At 39.1% G+C, this 11,807-nt stretch overlaps 2 protein-coding genes across 2 annotated transcripts in view; one reads left to right on the plus strand and one right to left on the minus strand.

Moving 5' to 3' along the window:
* LOC104402634 (protein FAM189A1-like) overlaps positions 1–3,787 on the plus strand; it is a gene marked incomplete at its 5' end in the record, with an annotated part of 8,640 nt that extends 4,853 nt beyond the window's left edge. The window contains 3 exons of the mRNA XM_010010554.1: positions 233–307; positions 1,003–1,331; positions 3,289–3,787. Of these exons, the coding sequence (XP_010008856.1) occupies positions 233–307; positions 1,003–1,331; positions 3,289–3,474 (590 nt within the window). The remainder of the gene's footprint in view (positions 1–232; positions 308–1,002; positions 1,332–3,288) is intronic.
* Positions 3,788–4,983: 1,196 nt separating this feature from the next.
* The window catches only part of APBA2 (amyloid beta (A4) precursor protein-binding, family A, member 2), a gene marked incomplete at its 5' end in the record, with an annotated part of 26,740 nt that continues 19,916 nt past the window's right edge, over positions 4,984–11,807 (minus strand). The window contains 2 exons of the mRNA XM_010010553.1: positions 4,984–6,264; positions 7,712–7,852. Of these exons, the coding sequence (XP_010008855.1) occupies positions 6,193–6,264; positions 7,712–7,852 (213 nt within the window). The remainder of the gene's footprint in view (positions 6,265–7,711; positions 7,853–11,807) is intronic.

An 11,807-nucleotide genomic window follows, 5' to 3' on the forward strand; every position in this document is an offset into this window, starting at 1 on the left:
AATGGTATCTTTGTATTCATTTAACAGCTTACAGGGCTTTTCTGTGTATAGTAACATCTCTCTATGGATGGACATCTTGAAAGCAGTATTTCTTCGGAGTAGTTTCATTCTGTAAAGGAGATAATGAAAGATTCCAATGTTGGGGTTTTCTTTTTGCTTTGGACAGAGGAGAGCAGGGCCTGATTGTGTGCTCTCTCTTTCGCGCTTTCTCTCTTTCTCTCTCTGGTTAAAGGTGATAATTGTGCCTGGACTCCTTTATGTAGCCACTGTCAAGATGCAGGATTATCTCCAGCTACATTAGGAACAGGTGAGGATCAGTTTTCTAATGCAGGATTCTACTGTTTCCTTCTTTTATTTTAAAAATAATTAAAAGTTTCTGATAAAGAAGCTTTAGAAAATCTGGAGCAGAAAGATCACTAACAGCATGCGTATGATGGACAGTGCCAATGGAACCAGCCTTTAAGTGAAAATAAATGCTGCAAATAAAGTCCTCTGGTTTAGTTTAGAATTTTTGCTCTCTGTATTTTCTACTAATATCTCTTATATTATTCACTGCTTACAATTTTGGAGGCCTAGAATAAGCAGAACGTTACCTTTAAAGTTGGGGGGGGCGAGGAAGGGCAGTATGTGTGCTAAAACATTACAAGTTACACATGTTAACACTGAGTAGCTGGTATTTCCCTTACCATTAATGTGAACTGAAGTGCCTGAAAGTAGAGGTAACAAAAATGGCTGTGGTTTATGAAGTACTTTAATTACCCAGCCACTCATCCTAAATGCAGTCCTTGCTCATGGGAAAGCAGTACTCTTGACCCCTGGCTAAAATTACACATTTTGCAGTGTTTCCTTAATTGCATAGGTTTTGTTATTCTTCAGACAAAACAGACATTTTATGACAAAGCAAAAACTTCTGTGACAGTATGTGTTTTGCCTTTTTTTTCTTTTTCTTTTTTTTTTTTTTTTAACTATTATTTTAAAGATCTTCTTCCCCCCCTTTTTTAGTTCCTGTTTCTGGTTCTCATGTGGCTGCCTCTGCTTGTGAGCATTCTTTGAGCAGTTTCCTACCAACTGGAAAACAGAGGGATGCAAGGAAGCTTGATCTACACCTGAAGCCAAAGGCTTTGCACAAAGTCTCAAAAGAGCGACCATACTCTTTAGTGGACCTTAAGACTTATAAAGACACAAAAATTTTAGTGGCAAAATTTTTGGAACATTCAAACTGTAATCTCCCTCCAGAAGTACGTCATGTAGTGAATAGCATACGATCGGTGATAAAATCTGATGAAAGACACATGGAAGAAGCCATCTTCAGTGCCAATATTATAGACCAGGTAGGCCATGTATGTTTAAGGCTTTGTTCAACTGTGATAGCCAAATACTGTACTTAAATGTTTTTAGTTTTAAATAGTTCAGACAATTCCTTCTTTTATAGTAAGGAATTTCTTACATTTATTGGCCAGCCAAGCATTTTATGCTGAAGTACTCATAAATGCATTTAAAATTCCTCAGCTGGACCCAGCAATATCCTAGGAGATCTATAGGGAACTGATTTACACATTGATAATCATCCTCTCTTATTTCCAACATCTTTCTGCACCTGTGATTGTTCCATACATGAATTTGTGATTATACACAGAGAGATACACAGAACTGACTTGGATCTGTGACATTTTCAGGCAAATGTATTTGCACAGCATAAGCCACTAGCTGAAAAGAATGGGTAGAGATACAGAACAGTGCAGCTACCCTCACTCCTGGCTAGAAGAATGGTAATGACTCTTGACAGTCTTAAGAAAAAAATTGAGAAATTTTGCTATTTCAAATGGAGGAATAATGCATCTTCTCACCTTGAGTGAGAATAAAACAGACACAAGGCCTGGAAGGAATCCTATAAAACAAGGGAATTAGTGGTGGCAGGAAGTTGTGTTACCTAATGCATGTTTAGTAATACATCTTTTTTGCAGGTTTTGATGAATCACCTCTTGCTAGTATTGTTACCAGAATGCTACCTATAGAAATGATGTTCCTTTTTCTGTTGGCAGATTTGAAAAGCAGAATGCTCTTAGTACTGAGTAACCACATTAAGTGTGCCTGTAGGGTTTTCAGAGCTGTACAGACAATTAAGGATAAGTGCTTGGGGGCTGTACCCCCTTCTGAGATAGTGTCATTTCTGTGGTATTAGTCTGCTGATCCCCAAATGAGGGAAACTGGCCAAGTTCTAAAATAGGATGTAATAACAGTTGAACAGCATGTGAGATAGTTTGATCTGTAGCAGGAACCATACAGCATTCAGGAAAGCTTACTGAAAGATTGGTTTTGCTACCTGTGAAGAACAAAGAAGTACCACTGTATCTGTAACCTCTGTAGTCACATGGGTAGAAAAGCAGCACTATCGTGACATACTTAATAGTATTAGTATGGAATTAAATTTTAACGGTTTTACTTCTTAACAAAACGTATGGGTCATTAAATCCTCAAGCTTAGAAAGCTGAAAACTGTTTTCTTCAAATGAAAAAAACAGTTTCTCACAAAACAAAACAGTGTAAAAAATGCGAGTGTTTATATAGATCATAAAACCAGAAACCAATGGCTCAATTTTTATCCTGTGCGGATTTCTTAGGTCGGGGGAGACGTACCGTTCTCTCACGTTAAGGAAATAATTCTAGTAGGTTGTGGGTTTTTTTCAGACAAAAACCATTATTAACTGATGAAAGTCCAGGGCATCTCTGCAATCTACTTAAGAAGCCACAGAATTTTTGGTAAAACATTTGTATAATTCAGATTTGTGAAATAGCTTGACATTTCTATGAACTCCAAAATGTTTGTTTACCAGGCTTGCAAGGTTTTAGTCACCTTCCACTCTCGGCAAAGCTAGCAGCATCTCTTCAAAGACACAGATGAATTTAATTTGCGCCAAACTTATATTTGTCAATTACAAGGCAGAGCTGCCACCTTATCCACAGGTGTCCTTCTTGTGTAGAGAGAAAAAAGTACTTGTTCGTACCATTGTTGATTCAACACTCAGGCATAGCTATGAGGACTGATGCCTTTCAAGCCTGACGGTGCCTTCTGGTAGCCAGTACTCGGCCCTGACCAGCTGTTAGGAACAGTTCCATCTCATCCCGAGAGTGAGAGGCTCTTCAGATGCCTGCATAAACTCCTCTGGGGATGTTCCATTATTAGATAACTCAAGTGAACTAATGCTCAGGGACTGAACCTTTTAAACGAAAACATTTCTTACCCTGTTTTCCCCATTTTTAACTTCCCTATTCCTGCCCTTTTAAACAGGTAATGGCAAGTTCCCAGCAGAATGTGAATACCTCTAGAAATCGACTTCAAGAAGATCTTCATCTTCAGAGCTGCGGTGCTCTGAGCTCTCCACTTGCATTCTCACGTAGGTCCCGTATCACTCGCCCTTTACAGCACGACAGGCCTCACAGTTTAATTGGAGTTTGCCGGGAGACCATCCTTTGATAATATTCGCAGGTATGTGATTGCAGCAGAAAGAATTATGGAAGAAACCAGGACTGGGAGAAATACAAGTAGTGGATGACTTAAAAAGGAAAAAGTGTCTTCCCTTGGAATTCCACCTTTTTCAAACAGCAGGAGGAGAACACCTGTTTTTCTGAATGTAAATTTCGGCTCTCATTTTTGCGAAATTTTAACTGATTTGGTAGTCAAATCTCAACAAATGTTTTCCCAACCAGAAATGTGTTTATTTCACTGTACTTACAGAAATGCTACTAATGCTGCCTAGCACTTCTTGAAAATCATGGCGAAAGTGCCAGAGACGGGCTGTACAACTTAAAAGTTGTATTTATTTAATGTACCTCAGAGTGTTTTAACTATGATCAGTGTTTTAATAAAAAGTATTTCTGGACTTTGCTTTCTCAACAACTGATTCGGATAGAAACATAAAGGTGATGCACACGCACATACAGTGCTGCTTCTAATCCGTTTTCCCAGTGTCTTTCATGCCAGGCTAACTGGTCTGTCCTATTAAACCCCCCCACTCCTTCCCCTCCCTCCCCCCATGTTGCCTTTTTAAATCGCAGTGGTGGCTGCAGTGTGGTTTATTTTGCTCTGGTTTGATTGCTCATGAGTTCATTAGCGGAGTAGTGTATGCTATTGAAAACTGACGTTGAAGTCACCTCTGCAAATTGTGACCAAAAGATGTATTAATGAAGAAGTCTCTGAAATTCTGTGTTTCCAAAAAGCATACTTCACGGACTTCTTACAAACGCTGATAGGAAGTTAGATGAATTTTCATCTAGCAGAGCCTTGAGCATTATTTCAAAAAGAACTGACTCCAATTTCCAATTAGCAGTTTTGGCAATTGTGTTACTAAAGCATGTCCTAGTGGTTCTGCTGCCTTTGTGATTTATTTAACATTGATCTTAAAAAATAATCCAAAAGTAATTATCATTGACGCTAATTTGATTACCAGCACAAACACAGGTCTGCCAAAAACGTCTTCCAGTGCAAGCTTCATCCTGGCTCTCTCAGAGGAAATTGGAAAGGCCTTAATCAAAAGGTTCTCTTAAAGAACCTACCACAGGTTGACGTTTCAGGGGTTTATTTTTTTTGCAGCAGTGCTTGTCAGTAGCGTTAGTTTCCATTTGAGGTTAAATCATACACTGGTTTCATTTGTGTCACTCTGAGCTGGGCAGACATCCTGTGAAAAGGTCACAAAGGAATGTAGCTGAAGATGGGTAGTTTAAGTTTTACAGAATCATCCATTTTAATGTATTTTAATTATAGCATGCTTCTGTATTGATGTGAAGTTACAGTGACATCCAGTGGCAACAAGGTATGCTAATTGAAAGCATCTACTCAAGATACTAATGACACACAAATTCCTAATTTGAGAGATGAATTCCTTTTAAAAAAAAATTACCTTTGCAACTGCACTTAGATGAAGAATTAAATGATCTTTTACTTGGATTTTTTCATTACGTAAACTTACACAACAAACAAGCAAGCTTCCTTTATTATTTCAGATTTATTAGTGATAGTAGGTTAATTCTTTCCTAAGGTCAGTTGCATGCAACACACTACTCCTGGAAGTACAGTCATCTAAAGTTCTTTAGTTACTGCATGGTAAGGCTTCTTAAGTCACAGTGTATTTTCTTCAAGGCCTTGGCCAAGAAAAAAAACCTAGATGAAAAGTTACACCAATTAACATTTATGTCAGAAGGAATACAACTTTAGTACTAGTTTTTTTAATCTATACACATTCTAATACTGCTGATGGTGCTAGGTTATTTGTCAAAACAATTTACATTCAGAACACATTGCCTTAGGAATACGAATGCTGTATAAAAGACAGAAACAGGTAAGCATGGCTTTCCCATTTTGAGCTAATAGAATCAAGAAGGTAATATGCAAAAATTAAAGAAAAAAAAGCCCAGCCCAACACATACATTACACAACCTGTGCAATAAGTTATCCATGAAATAACTCTGTTAAACCATAAAAATCACAAGCATTAAAAATAAATATGTATCTAAATAAATATTTTGATTTTAATCTTGTGGCAATTATTCTTTATTTAGCATATGAAACACTTGTTACATGTTTATGTTCACACCTTGCCAAACAGGTTACACTTGTCATAACAATACCAAGTACTACAGTGGTTTTCTTTACATTAGAATCTAAAAGTTTTAACTGCAGACATTCCTTCCCACTGAAATACCATCTATTCGGCACCAGCTTTAAAATTCTGCAAAGCCATCAGTGTCAGATCACTTTCTGGGACTGGGATTTTTTTTAACTTGAGGCAGTCATCACTCTCTCTAATTGCTTCTCTTTACCATTTCCTGCGGTCTCATTCATCAAGTAGTCACATTCACCGTGTTATCAAACAAGACAGACATACATACATACATCACTCCACATAAAGGTTACAAATAAATATGTTTTAAGTTTTATGAGAAAAAAGTTTAGAAGATGTTGCAAAATACTTAAATGCTTTACAAAGGTTTCTGTCAGTGATTATTGTCCTGGACCATCCTTCTCATCACTTTTTGGCAAAGAAATAAAAAGGAAGGAGAGAAAAGGCAGAGACACCTGTCTGGTCCTTGTTTCGGAGTCCTCAGGTCAGCTTCAAAGCCTTTCGTTCATACAAAATACAAAATTCTCTTCAGCTTTGATGGAATCATTTAGTTACTTTGCTGCAAGAGTTGCATGCTAGATGTATAGGGGTGTCTCTTGCCCAGTTAGAAGCCTGAACATGGCAGCTGGCATAGTCTTCATGTGAATCTGTCAATTGAGTTACACAGAAATTAACAAAATTGTTACTAGTTTAAAATAATCCATAAGGGCCAGTCTGACTCTGCTCCTGGTTTCTATAGCTGTGAATGCTACCAAAGTTTCTTGTTCAAAGTGTTCTGGTTCTAACAAGCTGGTTTGCTGTCTTTGATTCTTTTTTTTCTTTTTTTTTGATGTGGTGTTATTTTCTGAGTTTTGGGGTTTTTTTGCTGTTTGAGGTTTTTTTAATGACAACCACATGGTGTAACATCATACAGCTTAAAAAGACACCTAAAGGCTTTCTATTGTCATAGCTTACTCTGGTTACAGCCCTTAAAAAAGCAGCAGCACAAACGTCTCTGAAAATTCATTCTGCTATTCTGATATTAATTGAATTTAGATTTTTCTTCTTTCTTCCCTGTTGGAGTGTTATTTTGTATGTATTTTCTCCTAACTGGAGTGTGATCCTCTGAACACAGAACTTACTACCTGATACTTAAATGCCAGTCAAGAGTTTGGTGGAACAGGTTCTCTCATGGCTGGTATATCTAAGTTCTTTCTACAAGTGTCAGAGGACTAACAGGATTGAAGGCATCAGGTAATCAGAGTTCTATCAGAATTGTAGTAACAGCTGTAAGTACCTGTCAGACCATGCAAGAGGAAGGAATATAAATTTTGCTAAATGATAATACAGATGCTCACCAGCCATATCCTTGATTTCTTGGTCTCTTCATTCTGAAAAATAGTGTCATAGTGTCCTCATCTGGTTAGTGACATGGTCTGCTACAAAAAGGTCCCATAAAGGCATGGGGGTTCTATTGAAATCTACAGCTTTGTTCCTGCCAACGTGCAAGTACTCAGCAGTACTCTTCAAGTATCATTTTCCACAGGAAAACAAGTTATTTTTGATTTTTGGCAAAGGAGCTAGTGGAAGATCTGGCCAGGGTTGTGTGTGAAACCGCCACTAGGGATTTAGATAAACTGCAGGATCTTGTTCACTCGTTGCTGGTTTCTCTAAAAATACTGGGGAGCGACGTCTTATTCCCAAGGTAAGTTGGAGACACTTGGTGGAAATTAAATGATTAAAAGATAGATAAATTTGAATCCTTAATCTCTCAGCCCTTTGAATATTGATTTATTTCTATGACACGATATACTGATAAGCCAAGAGACATTTTCATAGCTAACATGCCTGAGCGATTTCTTCCCTTAATTGATTGGTTTAATTCAAAGAGCTGGTTGAAGGGTCAGAGTCATGCCAGGAACCCTTGAAAATGAGTCGGGAAAATGTAGTGAGTATGCATCTAATTGTTAAAAAATGTTAACTGTTTGTTAGTAGTGCTCAACTCCAATTTACTGAGGTGGTGGTTTTAATACTATGTTAAAATACTCATTTCAGCTGAAAGGTATATTCTTTCAACAGTTAATTCCTTGATGATGTATTTAGTTGTTTTCTTACCTCTCCCACTGAATTAGACAATGCTTGAACTATCTTCTCGTGAGCAGTAGCAACAACGCTTTGTCCATTGATCTCAATAATACGATGTCCTACTCTCACCCCTCCCCTCTCAGCTATTCCACCTCGCATCAAGCTGCAAATCTGCCAAAAGAAAACAAAGTTTATTAAACTTTAAATAACGTAGCAGTTATTAGCATTTAATACATAATAATGAGTGCTGACACTCGGAGGATTCCAGAGGATGGTTGTGGAAAGTACTAAGGAATACTTAGATGTTTTTAAATATTGATTGGGTTCGGTTTTGGTTTGGGTTTGTTTAGTTTTTTGGATTTGGGGTTTTTTTCCAGGATTTCTGCAAATTACAATTTGTATTTTCATTCTCATGGGCTGAGAACATACAAATACCTAACCCAGTGATAGAGATCGCAGCCATGCAAAAGTGGAGTCAGAGGGGAAGAGAGGTGTCAAAGATAAAAAGAAAGACCTATCTCAGAGATACACAGAAGAAATTTTTGAGGGTGCTGAGGTGCTGGCACAGGGTGCCCAGAGAAGCTGTGGCTGCCCCATCCCTGGCAGTGTTCAAGGCCAGGTTGGACACAGGGGCTTGGAGCAACCTGATACAGTTGAAGGTGTCCCTGCCCATGGCAGGGGGTTGGAACTGAATGAGCTTTAAGGTCCCTTACAACACAAACCAGTCTGTGATTCTATGAAATGTGTGTATTCCGATTCTTTTCATAGGCTGTGTTCAGCACAGTTCCCTGTGCCTCTGCAGGTTCGAAAAGGGCACTCTGCTCTCCGGAGCCACTGATTTTCTCCATGTTTTACAGTGCTGCTGGCCACAGGGAGCTCAAGATGAAGGCAGCAAGTCAAGCCACTGTTTCAACTGACAACTGCAGGTACCAGTAAAGAGCTAGGCACAAGTTCACCGGGCACAAGTTCACCGGGCACGGTCCCTGCAGACATTGCTACTTAAAATTATTCAGCAGTTGCAACATACATAATGTACAGGCAGAAAGAAAAATCTCAATCCAGCCTGGAGAATGTTTTCTCCTCCATGACAGTATCTGTGCTGCATCAGGGCCCTCCCTGACAGATGAGACAGCTGTAAGTTAGATAGATAGTAATTGTTGGTAAATTACTTCAGACGACTAAGCTTGTGCAGCACATAAAGCAGGTAATGTCTGGCTTCAATCTGTGGAACTGAGTAGAGCTTAGCAGTGCTGAGAGTCACCTTTTGTTTACTGAGAAAAATCTGGTCTTGGAGGAAAAGAAAGGAGTGCTAGAGCATCCAGTGATGGATGTTTCTGCAGTTACTGTCAATGGTTGGAATCTTACGCCAAGAATTATTACTTGCTGAGATCTGGTAATTTGCTTAGAGCTAAATACAAATATGATAAGATGTGGCTTGTGTCCCCAGTGAGTCTGTAATCTAATTCGAAAACACAGTATGTGGGGAGATGGCTGAGGTGGAATATATTGAAGCTGAAACTTGTCTGTGGTTGACCAGAATCTTTCCTATATGATGCTATCAGTTTCCTTTAAATTTCTCTTCACAAATAACAATGCTATTAAAAAATGAAGTCCCTTCTTACTCAGGTTCAAGTTATCTGATACAGGGAGCAAAAATATATAGTTTTGTTTATAAGAAGACCCTTCTCAACCTTCTGAAAAAAAAAAAACCAACAAAACAAACCCCAAAAAACCCAAACCTTTCTCCTATAGTGAGATTTATCTTCCACTATGCTATCATTTGTGACTGAGTTTTACCCACTGTGGTTCATGAAGTATTTCTGGTGGACTTTTATGGATAGAAGCACCATCAGGACCCTTCACAGAATTGTGTCTTGAACTTCAGTCACGTATAATATATTGGTTTGCAGATAGTCAACCTTTAATCATGTAGCTGACAAAATACACTGTACTACATACATCTCTTTTATAGAAAGCTTCTCAGTTCAACTCACTGCTAGAGTAAGTGTTTGCTCCTTGCTGTTAGAGATCATTATGCAGCAAACTGAAACCAGAATGTGCCAAAAGAAGCCCAGTGTATATATTTTTCAGGGTATAAAAGAAAATAGAGACAGTAAAGCCAGCTGAAAAAACAGCTTTCAGAGCAAATGGAAATGTGAAAAGATAATGGCTTGTGTATCTATCCAGAGCACCTTTCATTGTGTGCTCTCAAAGCACTTTTAATACCATCAGTGAATTTCTTCTTTCTAACAGCCTCAGACATAAGAAGTGGTCTCTTCATTCAAGAATGTGATCCCTTTGCAGGGAAGGGAGCTGGCTTCCTTTTTGTGAGCGTTAACTCCTTTAATGAGGTAGAAACAGACACAGAGCCAAAGGGACCACTGTGAAACTGATTTTGGGAGAGCACAGAAACAAGTACCAGCTGCATGCATATTGAGGTGAGGGCATAGCAGTAACAGACAGTTAATTACCCCTCTTCTGGCAAGCCGTTAATTTCTTCGCTGTGCTAATGCTGAGCTGACAATGAGGATATTCTTTCTAAATCCTGCCATAATTTGGAACACTTGCTGGCAATTACAAAACCGCTTTTGAAAAGTTTGCTGTCAAACTACCAGGGAGATGTACTTTGCAGAGTCATATTTTTTAGTGAGGTAAGAGAGCTAGTCTGAGGAAAGCCTTAGAGGCCCAGAAGCTTGTCTGCCGCGAAAGATGTCTTTAACAAAAGATGTTAATCTCTCCTTGTTCATTGGCTTTCATTTTCAGAGCCTCTTCATAAATAAAATGTCTTAAAAGGCTTTCTTTTTGGTACCTGAGAACGATTTTTATGCTGAATTTGGTAAAGTTTACATTGGATGTCACTAAATGTTGCTCATTTAACTGGAATGGATTATGACCATCCAGCGTGGTGAATGTGACAAATGACCAGTAGATGGAGTGAGCATGCTATGCAGGAAAACACCCACAGTCTGCAGAATTCACTAAACTAAGGCTCCAACTATGTAGGAGATCATTAGCTGGGACAAGGCTCCATCACTGCCTCTGCCCATGTGAGGACACGATATGCTTCTAATCCACCTCAGCGTGATTCTTTTCCCCTACCCTGCCCCAATGCCCACCAGTGCTGAGACAGGCCTCCTAAAAGACTTGATAAACACACCGTAGTAGCGCTCATTGATCCTTATTTTTGTCTATCATAGCACCATCTGAGCGTATTAGATGTAAAAGGGATAGCCATTAGGAAATAATGCCTCATCAGTGTTACATGCTGTTCTCAGCACACTCTGTGAGATCTTGTAAAACCAGATCACATCCTTTTCATCCTTTTTATGCCAAGACTTGGATTTGCTAATACAGAGTGAACTACCAGCAGTAACCATACCCACTTGACATGTACATACCCATAGGTGAAAGGGGATTAAGCACAGACAAAGGAGGACAGAAATATGCCACAAACCTGATGTTTCTGCATGTTTTTTGCAGACCTCTCCCTACTCAAGTGTCAGAGCATTAATCCCAAACACAACAAATACTTTAAACATCTGCTTCTAAAGGATGTCAGCCTGGGGTAGGTATCATTCAGAGTGCTTCCAGCTGGACTTGTAGCAGTGTACTTTACACCAATCTCTGCTGTGACCACAACATGATACGTGATCTTAGGTAGGAACACTTCAAGCTTAGGTACAGTAATAACTAAAAGATGGCTAGCAGAGCTGCAAATCTACTACTCATGAGCCTTCTGTTTGTTAAAGCATGGTAAGACCCAGAAACTATATCCTATAGAGTTACCTGCTACTCTTCCAAGGGTGGCAACACAAATCTGGCAACTTCAATCGATGAGTTTCACAGAACAGGGGACCAGAGCCCACAGTCCTTTGTGATGTGGTTTTCTGTGTGATCAGCCTGATTATTTTTTTTCCTAGACTGGAGGAAGAGGAGATGGTGATGGTCCTGCACTACAGACACTTCCTCATGCTAGTATCAGCCCCAGAAAGGCCAGGTTGAGCTGGTTGTGTTGGGAGTTTGCTAGGAAAGTTATCGGAGAATGGCTTGGGAAGGAAGAACCACAAGAGGAGGACCCTGAGCTGCACTGGGTAAGTGTTCCCTGCCACATTCATTCTCTGTTGCT

The sequence above is a fragment of the Nestor notabilis genome, unplaced genomic scaffold (assembly GCF_000696875.1).
Source record: "Nestor notabilis isolate BGI_N333 unplaced genomic scaffold, ASM69687v1 scaffold28672, whole genome shotgun sequence".
Classification (NCBI taxonomy): Eukaryota; Metazoa; Chordata; class Aves; order Psittaciformes; family Psittacidae; genus Nestor; species Nestor notabilis.